Consider the following 26,573-nt stretch of genomic DNA (forward strand, 5'->3'; position numbering starts at 1 on the left):
TGGACGATTTTACACTTATCCTAGACATATAGCCAACCAGTTTTTGTTTTTACTCATAAATGCTTTCAGCTTGGTGGCAAATCAGCTAATCCTAATACCAATTTCAAATTCATCTGTTTGACCCAGCCTGGGATTGAACCCAAGACCTCCTGCATTAGAGATACACATTGTAAATGATAAATGGTTGTTCTTCATATTTAATTGTATTCATTGTGTGTTAATTTCTTCATCCTACCTTCTTTTTAAATGTAATCTGTGTTTACCTTGTATCATGCTATTGTTTAAGGTCAAACACTATCAAAACTTACTTGTTTGGATAATGAATGATGTGGTGGGTTTTCTGAAATATAAATAACAATTTAATAATTATCTTTTAGGAAAACCTTATACATTCTGCATTAAATATACCACATTTGAATGAAATAAAATTATAATGAGAATAAAGTAAACTCTAATCAGAAAAGTTTATAATTATTTGTTTTAACATTTGTTTATCAAAAGTATAGAAATTTTAACAAAATATAAATTATAAAAATTCTACTGTTGAACTGACACTTCATTAAAAATAAACAGCTGCGCCATGAGCGCATGATACACCCGACGTCTTGTGTGGAAGTTTTATGCAATAATCATAAATAGTTTCTGAGAAAGTTTTAAGCAATAACCATATATTGTTTTTGAGACACGGCGGGACATGTGAAACCCCCAACCCTGTTTTTTTTTACAAAAAACTAAATATCACTAAAATAAAATTTTGAATCAAAACCAAAAAGTATACAGATCTTTAGATTAATATAACAAAGAAGTGTGTAAAGTTTTAAGCAATAATCATAAATTTTTTTTGAGATACGACGCGACATGTAAAAAAAAACCTCCCCTGTTTAACAAAATACTCAATTACTCCAAAATAAAGTTTTGAATCATCACCAAAAAGTATACAGATCTTTAGATTAATATAACAAAGACATGTGTAAAGTTTTAAGCAATAATCATAAATCGTTTTTGAGATATGGTGCGACATGTAAAAAACCCCTCCCCCTTTTTTACAAAATACTCAATAACTCAAAAATAAAATTTTGAATCATCACCAAAAAGTATACAGATATTAAGATTACTATAACTAAGAAGTGTTTAAAGTTTTAAGCCATAATCAAGAATCGTTTTTGAGATACGGTGCGACATGTGAAAAAAACACACTCCTGTTTTAGTTACAAAGTGCCGTAACTCAAAAAGTTTTAATCTTATTTTCTCCAAAAAGTATACAGATCATTTGACTATCATGAGAAACAACTATATTAAGTTTCATGAAATTTGGATAAGTCGTTCTCAAGTTACGGTGCGACATGTTTACGCCGGACAGACAGACGACGGACGGACGGATGGACAGACAGACAGACGGACGGACGGATGGACAGACAGACAGACGGACGGACACCGGACATTTGTATACCATAATACGTCCCGTCAAAATTTTGACGGAATTTTGACGGGCGTATAAAAAAGGTATAAGTTTCTAATGCACAAATGCAATGGGATACATTTTGGGTGCATCGCTTATGAATTTCAATTAGTCAGATTCATTTTATTAAAGATATTTAAGACTTGTACTCTAATTAGCAAAACCATTTGAAAAAGCAATTCGTAGATGTATTCATGAGTACCCTTACTATATACCATCTATCTCTACAAACCTTGAGATAAAGCTCTAAGTGCCTCGTCATGCTTTCCTTGTTGTTGATGTAACATTGCCAATGACATTCTGGCTCCAACATGTGATGGTGCCATTTCTACAACATGACTGAATGCTGTCACAGCAGCATCTATATCCTTCAAATGATCTAAACACTCTGCAAACTTTAACCATACTGCTGCCTATAAAACCATACAAAAGAATAATTTCTATTTAATTCAAAGAGTTGCAGAAGGTATCAAAAGTGGGTCCGACTGGTTAGATATTTCTTTATTTCTAATACATATTCTTTTCTAAAATGACCAATCATACCATAAACAAATAAACATAAAACTAGATGTGTCGAAACGACACCAATAGCCCTGTCTCAATAAGTTGAATAACTGCAATTTCAACAACACATGTGGTAACAAACATGATGGTAGTCTCACAACTCAAAATTTGAAGGCGTATAGAAAAAAAGTCCGTTTAATTGTGATTATCAACAATTTTCAAAGTCGTAAACCCTTAATTATGACAAAAATCAGTGGAGCGGAACTTAACATAAACTTGATCTATAACTCATCATGGTTAACTCACTTACCAAAAATCAGCTCAATATCTGAAGGCGTTTAGAAAAAAAGTCTGTATAACTGTGGTTTTCAACAATTTATCAAAGTCCAAAGCCCGTAATTTCAACAAAAATTAGCGGAATGAAACCTAACTTAAACTTGATCTATAACTCATCATGGTTAACTCACATACCAAAAATCAACCCAATACTTGAGGGCTTTAAGAAAAAAGTCTGTATAACTGTGATTTTCAACAATTTATCAGAGTCCAAAGCCTGTAATTTCGGCACAAATTAGCGCAGCAGAACGAAACTTACACTTGATCTGTAACTCATCATGGTTAACTCACATACCAAATATCAGCCCAATATCTGAAGGCGTTTAGAAAAAAAATGGAAAAGGGTAAAACTACATGGCACCGACAACGAAGCACCGACAACTTCATTGCAGGGCCATAAAAAAACCATAAAACAAATACCTGGCTGAAAATGTGGTTACAACAAAACATTATCAGGATATGAAGGTCACACAATTTTTTTTTTATGAAAATTGACTTACAAGACTATAGTTTGTAGAAGCTACAAGCTGCTCTAGAATGCCTTTGGCTTCTTTGTAACATTTAATATCCATATAAGCTTCAGCTATGTCAAGATACAGATCACCATTCTCTTCTATTTCTACTTGAAATATTGGTTCTATCATATCCTGTAAAACAAATAATAATCATAATAAAAACTTGACACACTGCTAGAGACACAACTTTTTAGATGGACAAAAACTGTCGATGCTGGCCTTTTTTAATAATTGTAAATTAGAGTGAATGTAACTTATAAAAGGCAACTATTCAGAGTAACATCTGAATTCAGCTGATTTTTTTATTTAGCATTAATGCTGTTTTCATTAATCTGTCTTAGGGTGAAATTGACATTTGGCATTTATATAAAGGCAAAATAAGCTTATAATCTATAGCAATTAATTTGAATAAAGTTTGAAAAATTTAGAGTTTGGTGACAAAGAAGATTTTACCTTACTGATATCTGTTAATTTCAGATTGATCATGGCTACAGCCTGCTTTGTACAAAGATTAGAGGAAGATTTTACCTTGTTGATATCTGTTAATTTTAGATTGATCATGGCTACAGCCAGCTTTGTACAAAGATTAGAGGAAGATTTTACCTTGCTGATATCTGTTAATTTTAGATTGATCATGGCTACAGCCAGCTTTGTACGTAGATCTACAGGAATCATTTCTGGACAATTACATCTGGAATGAAAACAGATTAAACATTTTACCTGTTCTGCTCATCCGGTATCTATGCATAAAAATTTACACATTGCAATAACGGCTATTTGAAACTGTATAGGCCAAAAATATTTTCTTGCTGATCAATTTTACTGGACAAAGTTTCTGTTGTTAATAATAGATTTCAAGGAAAATAAAAAGTGTGTTACAATTGTGATATTGGGACAACAAATCATTTTGTTATAGTTTCTTAATATTGATTTAATCCTAGATCTTGTGTTGTTGTTCAAATGTTCAGGCTATCTAATATATTTTTTCCAACGACTGCTGGGGCCATAATTAAAATATACATGTCATGTAGCTGTTACGTAGTCATAAACAACAAGAAAGTATATAATGAACACTAACCCAGTAAGCTGTATATCTCCTATTATTATAGAGTTGATATCTAAAGTATATAATGAACACTAACCCAGTAAGCTGTATATCTCCTATTATTATAGAGTTGATATCTAAAGTATATAATGAACACTAACCCAGTAAGCTGTATATCTCCTATTATTACACCGTGTAGAACGCCACTTGCGGGGTGTCGGCTATGTTTGACATGGGGTGGCAATTTTGAAGCGACGAAAAAGTAAGAAGGTAAGTTCAAGCATCAAAATTTCTTATTTCTAGAACTCTCAGTACCATATAATGTATTGCACGGAAGGAACCGCAACACAATCTATTTCCTGAAAGCAGAAGCAGTCGTTTTCAGTGCTCAGTTTTCTCAAACACCTCGCCCTAGTTTTCCGTGTTGCAGATTTTGAGGCTTTATATGCAAATTTCGGTGTAAAAAACTACTTTACACAGCTACCCTCCGTATCATTTATATAGAATTGTATTCCTCTCATTGACTTGTACCAAATACCAGTTTCTTAGTTAAAATTAATTGGTTTTAAAACTGCTATTCATCAAAATATAAAGTGTCGCCCGGGGTGTCAGATTTTGCATCGCAAGGGGTAGAGGCTTGTCATAAAAAAAGAATACATTTTCTTATAAATCGATCTCTATCTGATACTTTTTAATTCAAACACACCTACAAAAATTGGAACAGAAATGTAACAGAAATTCAACCCAGAAAAACACAGGTTACATCAAATTCTTCAAATTTTATTCAATTTCGGTTCGTTTAGAGATATGTATATAGTCAGAGTAGACCTTCAAAGTAGATATGATATGATAGATGTGTAACAGAAAACGGAAAGTTCTAGCTGGGCGATTACGAACGAAATAACTGTCTTGAATCATTTTTTCTTGTAAACCTGTTCCGTTTTATATTGTGTACAAGTCGTTGTTTTCTCATTGACAGTTGTGGTATCATCGTCTTCAGGATTACTTGAAGTTGTGTTGTCATTCGCTGAAAAAGATGCCGGTGAGTGTTTCATTGGAGAGAGTGTTCTAATTCTTTTAGGAGTAATGGATTTTTGCGGCGTGCACGAGTGCTTTTTAGATGAACCTGCTGATGAACTATGATGCATTTTGGCTGGTGGAGGCTTCAGGCATATCTTATATTGAGGACTATTTTGTGATGTTTTGGTTATTTGAGCCATAGCCTTGACTTTTTTTTACCAAGTTTTCAAGTTTCAAGTTTGCTTTTTTTTACCATGATAGTGACTGAAAAGGAAAAGAAATCGTTTACCAGCTTGAAAACTAAATATTTTAAGCCATTTTTTTCACTATGAATGAAATCAAAAGCACATGTTTTATAAGACCAAAAACAGGCAAAATGAAAAACCCTTATTTTGTCATGGTAAAGTAGATGTGAATGAAATAAAATGTATCATATGAAGACTACTTTACAATCAAATATGTATTTTTTTATGACAAGCCTCCACCCCTTGCGACGCAAAATCTGACACCCCGAGCGACACTTTATATTTTGATGAATAACAGTTTTAAAACCAATTAATTTTAACTAAGAAACTGGTATTTGGTATAAGTCAATGAGAGGAATACAATTCTATATAAATGATACGGAGGGTAGCTGTGTAAAGTAGTTTTTTATACCGAAATTTGCATATTAAGCCTCAAAATCTGCAACACGGAAAACTAGGGCTAGGTGTTTGAGAAAACTGAGCACTGAAAACGACTGCTTCTGCTTTCAGGAAATAGATTATGTTGCGGTTCCTTCCGTGCAATACATTATACGGTACTGAGAGTTCTAGAAATAAGAAATTTTGATGCTTGAACTTACCTTCTTTCTTTTTCGTCGCTTCAAAATTGCCACCCCATGTCAAACATAGCCGACACCCCGCATGTGGCGTTCTACACGGTGTATTATAGAGTTGATATCTATAGTATATAATGAACACTAACCCAGTAAGCTGTATATCTCCTATTATTATACAGTTGATATCTAAAGTATATAATGAACACTAACCCAGTAAGCTGTATATCTCCTATTATTATAGAGTTGATATCTATAGTATATAATGAACACTAACCCAGTAAGCTGTATATCTCCTATTATTATACAGTTGATATCTATAGCATTGTCAGCAGTCCATTCATCTTTAGAACTTGTAGTAAACTTTACACCACAATATTTTACAAGAACCTGAAAAAACATAAGTTTGATGTTACTGTTTATGTATATATGCATTTTCAAAAACAGTATTTTTTTATCACTCTTTCTGAAAATATTTTTAAAACAACAGATGTTTCGACGTTTGTTAAATGGTGCAATTTTCAGTGCCCTAATGATTGAAAATTCAAAAGTGTTAAAATTTCGTTGAATGTCATAGTGCATTCAATAAAAATACAAGAATATGATAATTAAGAAAAGAAGAGGGGGGGGATCAAGGAGCAGTGTAAAACTTATATTAAGTCAAAGACAATGCCTGCAATAGTTTTATAAAAAACTGTGTAACTCTCTTATTATTTCATTATTATTACTTCATGTTGCCTTAATTCAAGTAACACAGCTGATATAAATGGTGTAAAAAAATGGTTATTTTCTGAAATCACTCTCTAATAATTACATTAGATGTATGTTTCATTATAATATTTTATTCTGATTGGCTAACTGCACATCACGTGTTATTCCGTAAGCAGATGATTGCTCAATACAACTTTTCATTCATGATAACACGTGCTCCAACAATAAAGTGCACAGGTGAATTAAATAATAAAATATATAAAATTCGTGTTTTCATAATCATAGCTAAAAAATGTAATTATAAGTATTGAATGCTTCTTTTTGTAACTTTATAGGGTTGCGTACATTTTTAGAATGAAGCGCTTCTGCGCTTCATACAAAATGTACTTCGGTCAACGCTTTTACACCCCAATAAATTTACAAAAAGAAGCATTCAATTCTTAATTAAAAATCTTTGTAGAAAACAAATTAAAACCTAAATCAATACATACTGAACACTGGTATACTTATTTATCACATATTAAGGAAGAAAATGTCACTATATAAACACTAACCTGTACTGTCTGAATGAACTGTTTATCTGTTAACAGTAACTCAATATATAAGTTTACATCTGCAATGGAGAATATAAGACTATTTACACCAGAGGCACTCAAAACAAACTGAATAATATACTATAATTTTTTTCTCTGCTTGTAAAGCATCATATTGAACAAACACTAACACAAGCATTAACTTTAAAGTTTTTATGTTTTAATAATAAACAAGAATGTGTCCCTAGTACACGGATGCCCCCCCCCCCCCCCCATCCCCACTATCATTTTCTATGTTCAGTGGAACATGAAAATGGGGTAAAAACTCCAATTTGGAATTGAAATTAGAAAGGGAACATGTGTATAAAGTTTCAAATTGATTGGACTTCAACTTCATTAAAAACTACCTCGACCAAAAAACTTTAAACCTGAAGCGGGACAGACGGTACGACAAACGAATGAATGGACTGAAGAACGAACGGACAGACGAACAAACAGATGAACGGACAGACGGACACACAGACCAGAAAACATAATGTGCATAAATGGGGCATAAAAAAAACATTTCCCCAGATTTATCAGTTACCATTAATGCCAGAATTGCCACTGCAGCAGGTGGAATGTTGGTCCCAGAGGGTATCAGCATACCAGAAGGTAATACTTCAATACTATCATGAAAATATGAATATTGTTTGATTGAAATTTGTTGTTATTAAATGTTTGAAATAACTTAAAATTCGATGGAATATCACTTTCATGCAAAAAAACGGTGTGTAAAAAAATGACAAAAAGGTTGTGATTAGGCACAAAAATAGGGTTCATCAATAGCATACATTTTTTATATTAAGCTGATTTCTTGTATAAAGAATTTGGCTATACTTTGGTCATTTTTGGTTTGATTTCCCTTCATTAATAGTAGTTTTGGATTTTTAATTATTTTGGTCACAAGCAGCACTGAAGAAACATAAATTTAGGAAATGCCTATTTGGTACAGTATAATTTATACTGTTAATAGTATTTGACTGCAGCTTAATATAAAAAATGTATGCTATTGATGAACCCTATTTTTGTGCCTAATCACAACCTTTTTGTCATTTTTTTACACACCGTTTTTTTTTTAACATGCATTGGTAAGTTATTGTATTTTTAAATAACAGTAATGTATTTTGACTTGGTACTTTCATCTTATATCAATCATACTTCTTTAATAGAACCCACCTTCAGATGTAACAAATTCAGGATGTGATTCAAATGCATTCTTCATGGTACTAACTGCCATTTCTTTTTCTCCCATCTCATAATAAGACTAAAACAAATTAAGTTATCAATATACATATTTTTAGAACTTCAACATATGCAATATTTATCTTAGTGGACAAAACTATTAAAGGAGGCATTTAAATCAGCCTCTTTCGTCTTTCAATACCTCAAAGGTTAACATAAGTAATCTGCTTAATCACAGCAGAAAAAGGGTACAGATATAACAATATGGTTCAACTATTATAAAGCAAATAGTGTAAAGGGCTTTATCATAGTTGGGTTTACATTTCGGGAATAATTGGTCCAAACCTGTGTGCAAGCATTATTTTTTACATTATTTCATGTCCCTGATCTGTTCTCTTAAATGCCATATTCATGTGAGGCAATAATTTTGTGTAATTAGTGAAAATAAAATGCTGACAGAAATTTCCCTTTCTACATTATGAATATTTTCTCGCTGTGTTGAAGACCCATTGGTGCCCTTCCAATGTTTTCTGCTCTTTGGTCGGGTTGTTGTCACTTTGACACATTCACCATTTCCTTTCTCAATTTTATGCAACTATAAGAACATGAGTTAAATATATTTGGTCTATTTACCTTAGAAACAGATCTAGCTAACTGAAGATATTTCTCTGCCTCATCCTCAGGTAGGTGCTTCAGAACAATGATATATCCTTCTAATGCCCTTTTGTGGTGACCTATCTCCTCAAATAACCTGCAGCGTTCCCACATAGTTCCTGTATTGTTTGGATCAGCTCGAATAGCTATCAAAATATAACACACTATTATGTAACAGTTCTTACATAGATAAATGCTAGTAGGGAACAGTCTTTTAATATGGGGAAAGCCCCGAAAATTAATCAGGAGGTGCATGATGCTATTAAGTAATGAAAAGTCTTTGAACATTTGACTAAAAAGTAAAATCACAAAAATACTGAACTTAGAGAACTAAAGTTGACCAAGTGGTTATGACAAGTTGTGAATACAAGATGGATACTCTTTTGCCGATATGAGAAAGTCAATGTTGTTATGGAAGACTAAAATAAAGTCATACTTTAATATTTAAATTAGTTTGTGATATTGACATGTTTGTTCATGGGTTCATACCTTCTACCGAAGAAGAAAAATTAAGTCAATCAGTAGAATTTGAAGGTAATAATATTTTTTAATTTCACATTTGCTTCCTACTTACAAAAGAAAAAACTTTCAATAGCAATGAACTTAAATATTTCACATGTTAATCAGTTTAGAGAGATAATTTCAAACTGTAACTTGGAACAAGACGTGCTGTAAAGTATGCCTCACTAATGATATTATATCTATAAGCTTTGGTACGATATTTTTTTAAGCAGTGCATGTGAAAATCCATCTTATAGTAAAGCATGCTCACATGAAGCTTCACACCTGATTTCAGAAACTCTTTATTCCTGAGCAACAGTAAAGTGACTAATACAATATTTTGGAATTAGAATTAACAACATACCATATGTATAGAATTTAATGGCTTGGTTCACATCATTTTTCTCTAATGCCATTTCAGCCAATCTAATCCATGCATCTGCATCTGCAGGTTTAAGATAAGCTGCTATCAAACTGAACTAAAAAAAAGTACAGATAAGTTTGAGAATCTTCATGTTAAAATTGAAATCTATTATAAAATATAATTATTTACAATAATTGCATTTCTAAGAATAGGTTTCTATGAGATAAAGACAATACTTATAGTGTAAATTCAAAACTTTTTGCATGCGTTTACTATTGAAATTATTAAACAATGAATGCAGATGCAAGATAAAATGCTACTAACAATGCTATCAAAATCAAAACAAAATGTAAGTTTTTAATTTTGACAACCTATCTTGTTTTTTTCTCTTAATAATGAAAAGACCACTAAATACTAAATTCTACATGCATATTTCACATTAGACTCAGTCAGAGTCTACATATACAAGCTGAAAGGAAAAGTGAGATACATGACATATCCACCTACTCTAACACTGACTCCATCCTAAACAGATTTTTTTCACTTCCTGCTGACTAGGGTAGGTAATGAATCTATCATCTCTCAATAGAGAAAGTTATACTTTCATTATACCACTGATATAAAGGTGTTTCCTTAATAGAAATAAGTAAAACAGTATATATTGTGTTCTACAAAAGTCTATAAATCATACCTGCATAGATTTATCAACATCTCCTATTTCTTCATAAATCATTGCCAATGTCTGGAAAGGCTGTATGGCTTTTGGTGCTGAAAATAAATCATATCTATATGGTTAAAAAAATTTAACAGGATAAATGCTACAGTCCTATTTTCTATTTTATGCTACTTATTTTGGTCTTTTTAAATGGTTTGTAACAGAATTTTTTAATGATCACTGAAATTTTCAACATTTAAGAAAACTTATCTTTTAACTGCATTTCGGGAGACACAATATATTTTTTAGGCGTATATCTCAACTCAAGACTTAAATTGAAATTCTAAATTTTAAAATGTCCTCAAGATGCGTTACAATTGACTATGCTGAATCAGGGATCAATATGTAGTAAATTTAATGGTATCAAATATTGTCTTTCTAATACATTTTTTGTACTTAAATTATGAATTTACAAACATATATTCACACCTGTTCTGATAAGTTCTGAGCACATAGAAATTGCCTCGTCATATTCTCCTTTAGCAAACTTCATGTTAGCTTCACCCATCAATCCTTCCAAATGCTTGGGTAAATCTGTCATTCTTTTTCTTGGCTGAAATTTAAAAAAAAAACTAGGTTTATTTAGTTCTGTCATTCTTTTTCTTGGCTGAAATTTAAAAAAAAAAACTATGTTTATTTAGTTTGTTGAATGCACGTTATTCATTTGTTTTGATTTTATAGTCACAAGGATAACTTCCAGCATAAAAAGAACACTTTTCCAAATGGTTTTATCACAATAATAATCAAACATATTACAAGTTTTAGTAAACTTCCCATCACTACAATAATACAATTACAGTGTATTAAACATTCCAATCACTCTTATAAACAAATAATTTGTAAAAAGTATTAACATCTAAAAAAACTTTCATGAAGCCCTTGATTTCTACGGCTTTTTTAATGTTGGAAAAATAACTGTACCTTTCTTGGCTGTTTTCCTTTCTCTGAAATATATAGACTTTAAAATCAGAATCATGTTTAGAAGCATTATTTACTGCAAATAGGATCTTTGAAAAAATATGTGCCTTTGCATTTTGTTTGTTTTTGTCCCTTCTCTTACAATGAAATGAATTGTTTTACATTTTGTTTGTTTTTGTCCCTTCTCTTACAATGAAATGAATTGTTTTACATTTTGTTTGTTTTTGTCCCTTCTCTTACAATGAAATGAATTGTTTCACATTTTGTTTGTTTTTGTCCCTTCTCTTACAATGAAATGAATTGTTTTACATTTTGTTTGTTTTTGTCCCTTCTCTTACAATGAAATGAATTGTTTCACATTTTGTTTGTTTTTGTCCCTTCTCTTACAATGAAATGAATTGTTTTACATTTTGTTTGTTTTTGTCCCTTCTCTTACAATGAAATGAATTGTTTCACATTTTGTTTGTTTTTGTCCCTTCTCTTACAATGAAATGAATTGTTTTACATTTTGTTTGTTTTTGTCCCTTCTCTTACAATGAAATGAATTGTTTCACATTTTGTTTGTTTTTGTCCCTTCTCTTACAATGAAATGAATTGTTTTACATTTTGTTTGTTTTTGTCCCTTCTCTTACAATGAAATGAATTGTTTCACATTTTGTTTGTTTTTGTCCCTTCTCTTACAATGAAATGAATTGTTTTACATTTTGTTTGTTTTTGTCCCTTCTCTTACAATGAAATGAATTGTTTCACATTTTGTTTGTTTTTGTCCCTTCTCTTACAATGACATGAATTGTTTCACATTTTGTTAATGGTCTTTCATAGCTCATAGTTAAAATGCTGTACATTCACATGTAGACGTTTATGTTCTTGTCATTTGATCTTTGGTGGATACATGTAGTTGACTTACTGGTAATCATACCACATCTCCTTATTTTCATTAAATTATACTAAACAATAAAGAGAAGTTTGTGTGTTAAATAATAAATGTACTAGCAGAACTTTTCAATATTTCAACAAATCTTATCTTATAATACTGAAAAGTACAATTTTTTTTATATAGATTAGACCGTTGGTTTTCCCATTTGAATGGTTTTACACTAGTCATTTTTTAAGCCCTTTATAGCTTGCTGTTCGGTTTGAGCCAAGGCTCTGTGTTGAAGACTGTATTTTGACCTATAACGGTTAAATTTTACAAATTGTGACTCGGATGGAGAGTTGTCTCATTGGCACTCATACCACATCTTTTTATATCTACTTTTTATTTTATTTGTTATTGTTCCATCAACTTCTCTTTCATTGAAATGAATTTTGTTATGCCAGAGTCTTTCAAAGCTTACTATTCTGTAGGGACTTTCCCTCATAGCGTAAACTCTGTACATTCACATGTTTGTAGGTGCCTTTCTCTATTGATTTTTTGCACATATCACCTTTAACTTATATGTTATCTAAAATAGTAATTACTTTTTTTCTTGGGAGAATCCTCTTCTACAGGGCTATCTATTGGTGAGTAATCAGCATCATCTATATCAGGTTCTTTGGCATAAACTTTCTCTCCCTCTTTATCTTCCATTATTTGACTGAACTGTTCAAAACTTATTTTTCCTGCATTATAGAAAAAAAGCTAGTTCTTTTTGTATATAAAACATAATTTACCACATCCAAATGATAGAAGTAAATTACATTTTAATAATTCCACCTTGAAAGTGAATTTGTTTGACATAATTTGGAATTTCATCCAATTATGTATCATTTAACTAAATATTGAATCTAGGGAAAGAGATACATGAATTGACAAGAGTTAGATTTTTTGTTATACATGTTTCTGCTCACACATTAGTTGCATTGAAATGATTATCAAAACAATAACGGTAAATAGAACTAAAATATTTTCACGTGATTAGAAAGAAAATGAAGTGTTGTTACTCTCTCAACAAAAATATGGATTTCGGTTAGTTATACAGGAGATTTTGGAGTAAGATTTCAACAACTGTAAATATTATACTTTTTGAGCTTATTGGCTAAATTTCGGAGATCTTGAACCCATATTAGAACTTTTTGATAACAACGAAACTATTATTTTCACTGAGACCTGTCCTGTATACCCTGGGGGATAAACAGTGTATATATTGAAAACTGTTCATTAAACATTGAATGAAAGTGGACTTTGGACTATAGTAAAATCAGCTGTTTTATAGTAAATTTGACCTATTCACCTATAAGAACAACCAATCATATAAAAAAAATGTCGATGAGCGATACGTCGAGGTTGATTAAAGAGAGCCGAAGAATAGTTGACGCTTCCAATGATGTAAATCTGAACTCCGGCACATTGCTTAACATGATTTTGGAAATAGTTACGGGTATCGACTCTACAATGAGACGAATGGAAACAAGTATGGAGAAGCGCCTTGATGATTTGAAACAGGATTTCTTAACGGTGTCAGCTAGGGTTAGAACATTAGAAAACCAGGCGAGCGATTTCAACAAAAAGCTGTCAGACTGCGAGACTAGCTGCCAAGGTGTTAGCAATCTTTTCGATCAGGTATCTGGACAAGTAAAAACTAACAGACGTAATATAAACAATCAGGATACGAGAATTAAGAAACTCGAAGACAACACCATCGTCCGACCGGGTGTTCCACCAGTCATCAATTCAAAGGAAATTGAGTCCTTAAAGGCAGCCATTCTTGACTTGCAATGCAGGTCAATGAAAAACAATCTGATCTTTACGGGATTGCATAGAGTTCCGGGTGAAGATACGGAAGAGCTTTTGCGATCTTTTCTATACGATGAGCTGAGGATCGACTACAGGATCGAATTCGGCAATGTCCATCGATTCCGAACAAAGGGGGACAACAGAAGAGCACCGATAGTTGCAAGATTCCTATATCATCGTGATCTGGAATATGTTTTAGCAAATGCTACCAGACTAAAAGGTAGACCATATGGAATACGGGAGCAATTTCCTCATGAAATTGAACAAAAGCGGAAGGAACTGTATCCGGTGTTAAAACAGGCCAAACAGCAAAATAGACAAGCCTCTCTTGTGCGTGATAGGCTATACATAGACAATCAGCTCTACATTGCTGACATGGTACTAGAGGACACTAGAACGGAGCATACTGGCTCTTCATCAACAAACCATGACACGAGCCCAAAAGGGTCTTATTCTAGTGATACCCCTCCTAGCAAAAGACAGCGACAGGGACCGTCTCCTGGCCCACCGCACACAGATGATTCACCAAATTCTGGCAGATAGGGGAATGGTGCAAGAGGACAACCTCAAAAGAAATCGAAAAATTATGAAACTGTGAATAAGAAATATACAATTAACAATGATAGTTTAAATATTTGTTTCTTAAATGTTTGTGGACTTAAGAAAAGGCTATTGTCTCCTGATTTCATTGACATTTTGCTTGAACATGATATCTGTATTTTTGTTGAAACGATGTTAACTGATTTAGATAATTTAAACTTACCAGACGATTATATTTATGTCACAAAAAATAGAAAAAAATTTAAAAAAGCATCAGGTGGAATAGTTGTTATTTATAGAAAGAGTTTAGAAAAAGAGTTGAATTTCTATAATACTGAGAGTCAATTTGTTTTATGGTTTAAAATTTCGAAATCAATTTTGTCACTTAATTCAGATGTAATTTTTGGTTGTGTTTATGTACCACCTGAAAATTCTAAGTATTCTACTATAGAAGCTTTTGAAGAATTGGAAAATGAATTGAATATCCTTACAAACACTGAAAATTGTTAAGTTGCCCTAGTTGGCGATTTTAACTCAAAAACTGGGTCTTTACCCGATTATATTATACCTGATGAGTCAGTTGTTAGTATGTTTGATTTAGATTGTGATGCTGATATATTAGAGTATTTGTATGATTATGAGAATCTGACTCGAAACAAAATCACCTTACAAAGAGTGTCTCAGTGTACATGTAGACCTAATAAGTATGGTCATAAACTGTTAGAGTTGTGCAGAAAAAATAATTTATACATTGCGAATTCAAGAGTTGGATCAGATAAAGATATTGGGGAGAAAACATGTAACGATTCAAGTGTTGTTGATTATTTAATTATTTCATCAATGCTCTTCCCTTTGATTGTTTATTTTGAAATTGCTGACTTTATACCGTTATATTCTGATTGTCATTCTTTTATAAATTTTAGACTTCAGGCCACATTTAGTAAATCAGATTCAATTGTTATCAACAATAGAAATGATAAAACTTTTGTCAGGTGGAAAAGTGAACAGAAATCTGAATACGTTGATCGAATTCACAATGATCCCGAAGGTATTTTGACCACTGTTATGAATAAACTGGACGAATTGTCCGTAAATAATGATGCAACTCAAAATGATATAAACAATATAGTTTTAGATATCAGCAAAAATTTTAAAGATGCGGCAGCAGAAACGTTTGGGAAAGTAAATAAACATAAACATTTTTACAAACATGAAAATTCAAAACCTTGGTTTAATAGAAAATGCTCGATGAGTAGAAAAAAATTTCATAAAGCTCGAAAGAGATATAGTTTTTAAAAAAATGCTGAAAACAGAAGTAAAATGAGACAAGCTAGTAAAGAACATAAAATAACATTAAATAAATCTTTTGCAGACTATCAACAGAGAGCTGCTGATGAGTTGCGTAACATTTCTAAAAAGGATACAAAAGCTCTATGGAAAATCCTTAATAATCTAAATGATAGTAAAAAAAAAGATAACAATGACGATATATCTCTAAAAGCATTGTATGATCATTTTAAAATACTTAATGAAACTGTTGAGACAGAAAATGATTTCGAACAAGATTTGGAATTTGATACTCTATCAGACGATGTTGAGTTATTTTTAAACAGTCCAGTAACAGAAGATGAAATTAAAAAAGTTGTTTCAAACTTAAAAAATGGCAAAGCTTCAGGTAGTGATGAAATTTTAAATGAGTATATAAAGAATACAATTGACGATTTAATGCCAATTTATGTTAAGCTATTCAATTTGATTTTAGATACTGGAATTGTTCCAGACAGTTGGTTTAATGGAATCATGATTACTATATTTAAAAATAAAGGATCAAGATCTGATCCCGAAATGTACAGAGGAATCACTTTGAATTCATGCTTTAGTAAAACTTTTTCTGCTATGTTGAATTACAGGTTAAATAATTATGCAGATCACGTAGACCTGATTTCAAAGTCACAAGCAGGTTTTCGTAGAGGATTCTCTACTGTTGACAATATATTTGTATTGTATTCGTTAATTACTATATATTTTTCATTTGGTAAGAAGCTATTTTGCACTTTTATAGACTTTAAAAGCGCTTTTGACACTGTATGGAGGCCAGGATTGTGGCAAAAAATGCAAAAATCAAACATTAAAGGTAAACTATTTAATGTGATATATAATATGTATCAAAATATAAAAACATGTGTCAAGAAAGGAAATGAATTTTCCGAATTTTTATATCTCATACAGGAGTAAAACAAGGTGAAAATCTATCACCTTTTTTATTTTCTTTGTTTCTAAATGATTTAGAAAGTTATTTTGTGGAAAATAATATAGAAAGTCTAAATAATATTTCAAAGCTGTGCTTGGAATCATTAGAAATGTATGTTAAATTGTTTATTATACTGTACGCAGATGATACTGCGCTATTGTCTGAAAGTGCAGAAGGATTACAAAAAACCCTTGTATGTTTTGAAGAATATTGTAAACTAGAGGCTCTAAAGAGCCTGTGTCGCTCACCTTGTCTATGTGCATATTAAACAAAGGACACAAATGGATTCATGACAAAATTGTATTTTGGTGATGGTGATGTGTTTGAAGTTCTTACTTTACTGAACATTCTTGCTTCTTACAATTATATCTATAATGAACTTTGCCCATTAGTAACAGAGAAAAATATTTGGTAAAAATTTACATAAATTTACCAAATTAATGAAAATTGTTAAAAATTGACTATAAAGGGCAATAACTCATTAAGGGGTCAACTGACCATTTCAGTCATGTTGACTTATTTGTAAATCTAACTTTGCTGAACATTATTGCTGTTTACAGTTTATCTCTATCTATAATAATATTCAAGATAATAACCAAAAACGGCAAAATTTCCTCAAAATTACCAATTCAGGGGCAGCAACCCAACAACAGGTTGACCGATTCATCTGAACATTTCAGGGCAGATAGATCTTGACCTGATAAACATTTTTACTCCACATCAGATTTCCTCTAAATGCTTTGGTTTTTGAGTTATAAGCCAAAAACTGCATTTTACCCCTATGTTCTATTTTTAGCCGTGGCGGCCATCTTGGTTAGTTGACCGGGTCACGCCACACATTTTCTAAACTAGATACCCCAAAGATGATTGTGGCCAAGTTTGGATTAATTTGGCCCAGTAGTTTCAGAGGAGAAGATTTTTGTAAAAGATTACTTAGATTTATGAAAAATGGTTAAAAATTGACTATAAAGGGCAATAACTCCTAAAGGGGTCAACTGACCATTTCGGTCATGTTGACTTATTTGTAAATCTAACTTTGCCGAACATTATTGCTGTTTACAGTTTATCTCTATCTATAATAATATTCAAGATAATAACCAAAAACAGCAAAATTTCCTCAAAATGACCAATTCAGGGGCAGCAACCCAACAACGGGTTGACCGATTCATCTGAAAATTTCAGGGCAGATAGATCTTGACCTGATAAACATATTAACCCCATGTCAGATTTCCTCTAAATGCTTTGGTTTTTGAGTTATAAGCCAAAAACTGCATTTTACCCCTATGTTCTATTTTTAGCCGTGGCGGCCATCTTGGTTGGTTGACCGGGTCACGCCACACATTTTTTAAACTAGATACCCCAATGATGATTGTGGCCAAGTTTGGTTCAATTTGGCCCAGTAGTTTCAGAGGAGAAGATTTTTGTAAAAGTTAACGACGACGGACGACGGACGCCGGACGCAAAGTGATGGGAAAAGCTCACTTGGCCCTTCGGGCCAGGTGAGCTAAAAATGGAAGCTTAAGATTAACACAAGCAAAACCAAAGCAGTGATTTTTAGTAAAAGGAAAGTAAAAAGAAATCAGAATTTTATGATATATGGTGAAAAAATTGAAATAGTTGATTCCTACTGCTACCTTGGTGTACTTTTCAATTACAACGGTAGCTTTTGTACAGCACGAAAAAAACTTCTTGTTCAAGCACAGAAGTCTTTGTATGCTCTATACCGAAAAATAAAAAATATATGTATTCCCGTCGATTTGCAGCTAAAACTTTTTGACTCATTGGTTAGTCCTGTTTTATTATATGCTTCAGAGGTATGGGGATTTGAAAATAAAGAAAGCATTGAGAAAATACACCTTCAATTTTGCAAAAACATTTTGAAATTAAGAAGCAGTACACCAAATTATATGGTGTATGGGGAACTCGGAAGATTCCCTTTGGAAACCATTATTAAACGTAAAATGGTGTTGTTTTGGAATAACTTGTTATCGGAAAATAACAAGTTATCTTCCATTATGTATAAATTAATGCTCAAATTACATTTTCAAAACCCCGCAAAATTTAAATGGATTACGTACGTTAAATCCATATTTGACGAAAATGGAATTAGTTTTATTTGGCAAAATCAACTTCCATTGGATAAACTGGGATTAAAGAACATTATTTCACAAAAACTGAATGATCAATTCATCCAACATTGGTTTTCACAAATGAATAACTCTTCAAGAGGTGCATTTTATTCATTTTATAAAGAGGAATTTCGTTTGGAAACCTATTTGATAAAGTTGAAGCTGTGTGACAGGATTTATATGGCAAAACTCAGATGTTCAAATTTAAAAATTCCTGTAGAAACGGGAAGATGGTCCGGAATTCCAAAAAATGCACGAATTTGTCATCTTTGTGGAAATGGAATAGGAGATGAATTTCATTATCTTTTTAAATGTCAAAAACAGGAAATAAAACTGCTTAGAAATAAATATATTCCACAATATTATACTGCAAATCCAACGGAGTACAAATTGAAACAGCTTTTAACATTTTGTCATGTAGAACTTTACAAAAACTTAGCAATATTTTTAAAAATTCTTACACGACACTTGTGATTTATGTTGGTTTTTAGTTGAAAGTTATGGTAGTTTGTAAATTGACATTTGCTATATTTTCCCATGTATGTAGCATTATTATGTTTAGTGTGAATGTATTGAGTATAAACATGTGTATACGTGTATATATGATGTCCTCTTGTACACCTATGTGTCTGAGGTTTATTAATAAAGTATTGTCTATTGTCTATTGTATTACAACAGTATAAATGTTATAAATAATAGCAGTCAAGTAAATTATGCAAAACTGTTTAACATAATTATGATTTATAATTACTGTCTAAAATAAAAATGTACAGATCACTGGAAACAGCTTGTTACATTGTTGTACCTTCTAAATACTGAAAAGTGACATCTTTTGTAGGTAGTTTTAACTGATGTATCATGCTTGATAATGCTTCATTAGAACTTAATAGTTGTTGGTCTAATTCTACCACTGATTCTGTAGGTTGTGATGGTCCTGCCACCAGTGAAGATAAAACATCCAAACCCTCCATCCCTTCATCATCTTCATCATCATTCTGCAAATTAAAAATAATTATTTGTCTAATTATACCACCATGACCACATTAAAGCTGTGATGTCCATGGCATTAAACATTCAAATCCATCCCCTGACACCTTAGTTTCCCTGAAAAAAATGATTCAAAATTTTCTTCAAGGCAAAAACTTCTTAGCAGAATAGTTTCAACTTTTCTGACTAGAGACTTTTATTTTGTAGATCCAAGTTTGATAACCATTTGTGTTTTTACAGTTTAACACTAAGTACTCAACATGCTCAAAGATCTTGCAATTTTCCTTTTTTTTTTTTTTTTTTGGTAAAATCAATTTTCAAGGACAATAACTTCAGACATGGTAACCTATTTGTAGATTTGGAGATTCCTTCAAATATTTATATTTGATTGCTACACTTAGAAAAGTATGATGACATACAATGTATGGAGGCTGTAACATTAAACCTCAAAATACTGTTTTTAGATTCAATGTCTCTCCATACTTTAAGAGGTTGACTGTATGTTATGTATTTCGATATTGATGCATGTTCCCTCAACCATATATATGCCATTCATTGTCATGTTTCTCATGTTTAAAAAAAATTGAAGTTTTCACTTTTAAAGTGTACATGCATTAATAGATTTTGGTGCCAAATTTGAAAGACCCAAATTTCTTATATTTTACAGAAATTCAGACATGGCAGGACCTAGATATATAAAAGTTATACGTAGTTTATACCTCAAAAATCCAAACCTTGCCTAGATTCTGCTGTGAATTTTTTTCCAGTTTGCAAAGGACAAGAAAATAAATGTACACTTGCGTTTCATTTAATATAGTTCCCTCAGTTACACAGTTTAAATCACCTATTGTTTGCAGGTGTCTATTTTCAATCTACATATACAATACAACTACCAACATTTATTAAATGAGGGGATACTCTCAAACATCTCTCTGAACTTAGTTTATTATGCAGGAAAGAAAACAAAATGAATAGAAAAATCCAGTAAAATTTTAAATATTCTAAAACTTAAAATGTATTTTTTATATATCAAGGTCCAGCCATGCCCCACAACTTTTCCAGGTGCACAGGTTCGTCTGTTACCTTAAAAAGTGAAATTTGTGGTGTAAATATGGCCATAATTACTCAAGAGTTATGAACCTGAAGGGACATCCCTCATTTGCCATGATTTGTGGGGTTGTTTCCAACCTGATCAATCTCTAATTGATAAGATATTCCCGGGCTTGTATTGCCTATCATAATTTCCTTGATAGAGGGTTGCTGCTCACAAGGAAGCTTTAAGGTTCATCATAAGGAATTGAAAAATATGGCCGTGTTTACACTTAAAAATTTACTATGAGTACAGACAAACTGGAACATCTAGGAAAGTTTTAAGGCATGGCAGGAACTAGATTATAAAAGTTATATGAAGTCTACGTTTCAGAAAATTAAAAACTTTAAAACCTGGATTTTGATGTCCAGTTTTTTCCAGTCTGCAGAAGATAGCAAAATAAACAAACACCTGAGTTTCATGTGATACGGTCCACTCAGTTACACAGTTTAAATCACCTATTTTTTGCAGATGTCTATTGTCCATACATATAAATACTACTCACAACATGTATTATACCAGGGGGGATTCTCAAACCACTTTCCCAACTTAGTTTATTTTGGCACCTTCTGCAGGAACGAAAAAAACTGGATAGCAAAATCTTGTAAAGTTTATAATTTTCTAAAACGTAAAATGCATTTAAAATATATATATCTAGTTCCTTCCATCCCTTAAAACTTTTGCAGGTGCATAGGTTTGTCTGTACTCAGAGAAAAATTTGTGATGTAAATACAGCCATATTTTTCAATTCCTTATGATGAACCTTAAAACAAAGAGTTCCAAATGGAAAAGTCGAAATCGTCCCTTTGTAAATTTTACGGACGCCATCATGAGTTGGTTGATAGTTACAGAATTTCACAGATGATATTGGATATATTCCTAATGCCATAACTACAATGCTGTTCCCTTTCCACTAATGTGGCCTACCAAATTATACTATTTATTATTGTAACATGAGCAACACAACATGTGCCACATGTATAGCAGGATCTGCTTACCCTCCTGGAGCACAGGCACTTGTTTCTATCCATAGGAAGGTCGACTATCGACTATCGACCTTCCTATAGATAGAAGCGAGTGCCTGTGCATGGAATTATTTTTATGTCCCTCGTTCAGTCTTTGACAACTGCCTCATATTTATATACAAATTGAAAAACAACCTGAGGTTCGAAGGATAGTGTTCCAATGCCTTTAAATGGGTCCATGGCGTTGATCTTCTCTGTCTAATTTTAAATATAATGATAGAAACATCTATGATCTAAGGTGGTCTTGAAATAATAATTGGCGCCAAGTAAAGAAGAAACCCGAGGATTGTTGTAACGAAAGTGAAATTACCTCTAAATAAAAGAGTTGAATCGGAACATTTCGGATTTTTTCTTTGATCTTTGTATCTATTTTGAATTTTTGCTCACCTGGTTCAGGGGTCAGTTGTTTTTTATATGGTCGAGATCGTCAAACACGTTTGAAATGACGTCAGCATATTAAGAGTTAAAGCTAATAATTTAATTTTGGATGTAATACTTCTTCTGTTTGGCTGACGTTGTTTAGTTTATCAGCTCATAGACATAATTTAGTCATGTGACTGTGACGTCATCAACGTTTTTTCATGGTTTACTCCGGTTTAAATTTAATTTTGGAATTAAATTATATGAAATAACTGTAATATTTTTTCTGTCTATTCAAAATAACATAAAAAATGTGGTGTACACTGTAAAATAACCCGCTACATTGCATCAGGAACATATATAGTAGATATACTGTTCCCAGATTTCAATATAAAACAAATGGAACAAAATAAGACAGTGGCTATTTTGCCTTGACTGTTTATATTATTCTTCTAAGATTTTCCTGTTTTGACCCTTTAAGTGGTTATTGGCAGATACAGCTGAAAGAACGTAAAATCGTTATGGATATTAGATTGTGAAACAGGTTTCACCAAACAAGACATCCTCAAATTTCTACATGTACCAAAATCAATAGTTAGCTTTTTAATCTTGAATAGTGATGCCTCTGATGTAGACAAAGAAGCAGATGTATCACAAGTCTAGTCACAAAGTAATTGCCTTGGCTGATAGAAATTGAATAAAGCTCAGCAACACTAGTATGCAGATGAGAAAATCACATTTGTGCATCAGTTCAGACTTTTCAACTTTTCAAGTTTTTACTAAGAATTGACAACATTTCTGATAGCTTTTTGTGCATCAATTCAGACATATATTTTTTAACAGTTCTTTAGGATAGCTTTTTAAACGTCCTTTCAGCAATAAAGTTTATTGACAGGTTGAAGGTATCCCAATGGGCACTAATTATGCTCCTTTAATAGCAGACATGTTCTTGTATTAAAATGAATCAGTTTATCTTTAACCCAGTAAAGACCTGTCTACATTGCATTTAATTTGTAAATTCAACACTTACCGTTATCTTAATGATGTTTTTGCTTTAAATAATCCAGAAGTTTCTAAATATACTGCCAAAATTAACCCAAATGAACCTTTTTTAAATAAATCAAATAAATAACTGTAATAATTGTCCTTTCCTAGATTTAAATATTTCAGTTTTACTCAGGAGCATTTAATTATGACAAAGGGGACAATTTGCTGGTCCCTATTGTTAATTTTCCTTTTTTGAATGGTGATGTTCCTTTGGCACCATCTTAGTGTTTATATATCAAAACTCATTTGCTATTTCGTTGTCTGTTGTGATGTTTTGGATTTTAATGAATGAAATCTGGTTTACTGGTAAATTATTAAGTAAGGGATTACCACAAATTACTTAAAACCTTTACTTAATTCTTCCATAGATATAAAGATTTGGTTTTGAAGTTTGGTTGTACCTGTAGAAAACTTCTTTCAAACAGGATAGCCAGGAAATGAAGAAAAGATCTTGGTAAATTTATCGATCCTTCAAATAAACTTATTTTAAAAGGTTACCAATTCAACACTGCAATTAGATCTTTAAATGTTATTGTTATAAACATATGCACATTCATGGCTCTACAATCTGTCAATACCTGTATCTTGGCATTGCACAAGGTCAGGTTTTTCTGACTGTTTACACTAACCATGGATGTTGGGTGTTGGGTGTATTCTAATTGATAACTTAGTCCTAGATGCATATTTTTTTATTTATTAGCTGTTTTTGGCTTTGAACTAGCTGTCAGCAACTGAGAGTACTCTCAGATCTGTTCTTGGTGTCTTATGGGATGTACAAGTACTGGTCTCTGTCAACTCTGTGATTTATTTAGATGTATTTCTCTTTATAATCCATCATATGAGCCTTTTTCAACTGATTTTCATAATTTGTTTGCATGTTGTACTGATATACCACTGTCCCAGGTTATGGAAGGGTTGGCGCTTTCAAACAAGTTCAACCTGGCCACATTCTGTATGTACTGGTACGTGCCTGTCCCAAATCAGGAGCCAGTAATTCAGTGGTTGTCATTTGTTGCTGTGTTACATATTTGTTTTTCGTTCATTTATTTGTACATTAAGTAGGCCGTTAGTTTTCTCGTTTGAATTGTTTAACATTGTCATTTGGGGCCTTTTATAGCCAACTATGCAGTGTGGACTTTGCTCATTGTAGGAGGGTGTACAGTAACCTAAAGTTGTTTTTATGTGTCATTTAGTCCCTTGTAGAGAGTTGACTCATTGACAATCATACCACATCTTTTTTTTTATATATTCATTTGAATTTACATATACTAGTGATATATTTGAATTTTCATATATAAATAGTGATGGTCAATATATTTAAGACATTTCTACAATGTACAATAATTATCAATGAGGTTATTAAATGTCCCTTCTTTAATAAAAATTTCACACATTAACTTTGGAATATACATAACACAACCATACACTTCCTTTTCTGAAGAAGGAAACCAATCTGGATTAGATGCTTTTTTTTGCATGAAAACAAGGCAAAAATTGTGGACAGTGTACAGATAGATACCCAAAATTTATGCTCATGGAACACAATTATGCTAAGAACAGGGTAATGTGATAAAAATGCAATTTGGTCTTGATCAATATACAAAAACATAATTTAGATCACCTTTATCCATCAAGGCCTCATAAAAATTTGTAGAAAAAGGGTGCATATTGAAGGACACAGGTAAACCTATGTCTGTTTGGTTTAATTCTGGACCTTCTGATGTGTATAACAATTACAGAATAAGACAACCATTTCTTTTTCTTTTTATTATTTCAATGAACATTTTATATGAAGATAATTTACAAATTTTTTTTTGTATTAAAAATGTTACATAGCTTTAAATTAATTGACATTGATTGTTTATACTTCAAGTGGCAAACAGTTCCTGGATATGTATGATATAATAGGCACTGAAGGCCAAAGTATGCCATATCCTAATGTAACCACAGTACATTTTTATTTCATATTAAAACATTTATTATTTTAAGTATACTCAATGTAAGTTAATGAATATGGCAATAATTATATCAAGGATAAACAGAGCTTGGAGTAATTCTTTAATGATTCACTGGCATAAATAAACATAGATGATCTACAATTACAAAATAAAAATAAGGAAATGTGGTATGATAACCAATGAAACAAATATCCACCAAAAGTCGAAAGAAGTAGATGTAAGCAATTTAAGGCATTCTAAGGGCTTTTAATAATGAGAAAAACCCATATCGTATAGTTGGCTATAAAAGGTCTTGACATGATAATGTGAAACAATATATAACAAAACAATTTAGGAAAAAACAAATATGGCAGACATGAACCACTGACAACCACGAAACTACATGCTCCTGATTTAGAACGGACAAATATAGAATTGGGCAAGGTTAAAGCTTGCTTAAAACCTTAAATGCTAAACTTCAAAATGAGGGGCAAGTAACCTTTTTTTGTAAAATACTGATATACATCCTCAGATGCATCATTACACCAAGTTTTATGAATGCAGAGATATTTATTTTCCCTTCTTTGATGCTCTTTGAATGTAAATTTTTACTTAGCTCAAGGTAAAGATGTTCATTAAAAAGGATTTTTAGTTCACTCAAGGTAATGAAGCTCACTGAATACAATTTTCAGCACACTTAAGGAATGAATCTCCAATGAATGTAATTTTTAGCTGACTCTAGGGATGATTGCTTGTTTAATGTGATCTTAAGCTCACTCACTGTGTAGATGTTTAATAACTCAAAAGCCACATAAAATTCAGGCTATACTACAGAATGTGTTTTTAAAATGTTGTTTTGCATAACGGTAATAAAAACATAGCTTACAATTTAATCACTTTGATTATTCACAATACTTTATAAAATAATTTACATATAATCTCATTAAAGATTTATGGCTGTCACAAACGCTCCAGTTCTGACTGAAGTCTTTTAAACTGACTGATCAGTCTTATATGTGATTCTGTACTTCTCATAGCCTGTAGTTCTACCAAGTAACTTGCCACTGAATCAAGGCACACAGTTGTAAAAGTTCTCCTACAAAACAGAGAGCATGAAATTATTAATTTGAAAATACTACAAATAAAGTCAAATACTATTAAATATTTTTATGAAC

The 26,573-nt window shown here is 31.9% G+C and overlaps 2 protein-coding genes across 2 annotated transcripts in view; both read right to left on the reverse strand.

The window, feature by feature from the left end:
* LOC139518207 (general transcription factor 3C polypeptide 3-like) overlaps positions 1 to 25,305 on the reverse strand; it is a 65,514-nt gene extending 40,209 nt beyond the window's left edge. Inside the window, exons 1-16 of the mRNA XM_071309895.1 lie at positions 24,911 to 25,305; positions 22,190 to 24,431; positions 19,758 to 19,947; positions 12,778 to 12,918; positions 11,320 to 11,342; positions 10,828 to 10,951; positions 10,375 to 10,451; positions 9,684 to 9,798; positions 8,798 to 8,964; positions 8,159 to 8,246; positions 6,962 to 7,020; positions 5,974 to 6,086; positions 3,418 to 3,505; positions 2,800 to 2,946; positions 1,692 to 1,872; positions 309 to 340 (exon numbers count right to left, since the gene is read on the reverse strand). Of these exons, the coding sequence (XP_071165996.1) occupies positions 309 to 340; positions 1,692 to 1,872; positions 2,800 to 2,946; positions 3,418 to 3,505; positions 5,974 to 6,086; positions 6,962 to 7,020; positions 8,159 to 8,246; positions 8,798 to 8,964; positions 9,684 to 9,798; positions 10,375 to 10,451; positions 10,828 to 10,951; positions 11,320 to 11,342; positions 12,778 to 12,918; positions 19,758 to 19,947; positions 22,190 to 22,234 (1,590 nt within the window). The 5' untranslated portion in view covers positions 22,235 to 24,431; positions 24,911 to 25,305. The remainder of the gene's footprint in view (positions 1 to 308; positions 341 to 1,691; positions 1,873 to 2,799; positions 2,947 to 3,417; positions 3,506 to 5,973; positions 6,087 to 6,961; positions 7,021 to 8,158; positions 8,247 to 8,797; positions 8,965 to 9,683; positions 9,799 to 10,374; positions 10,452 to 10,827; positions 10,952 to 11,319; positions 11,343 to 12,777; positions 12,919 to 19,757; positions 19,948 to 22,189; positions 24,432 to 24,910) is intronic.
* The window catches only part of LOC139518202 (nuclear pore complex protein Nup155-like), a 40,738-nt gene continuing 39,378 nt past the window's right edge, over positions 25,214 to 26,573 (reverse strand). Inside the window, exon 34 of the mRNA XM_071309889.1 lies at positions 25,214 to 26,494. Within this exon, the coding sequence (XP_071165990.1) occupies positions 26,359 to 26,494 (136 nt within the window). The 3' untranslated portion in view covers positions 25,214 to 26,358. The remainder of the gene's footprint in view (positions 26,495 to 26,573) is intronic.

This window comes from Mytilus edulis, chromosome 1, assembly GCF_963676685.1.
Source record: "Mytilus edulis chromosome 1, xbMytEdul2.2, whole genome shotgun sequence".
NCBI lineage: Eukaryota > Metazoa > Mollusca > Bivalvia > Mytilida > Mytilidae > Mytilus > Mytilus edulis.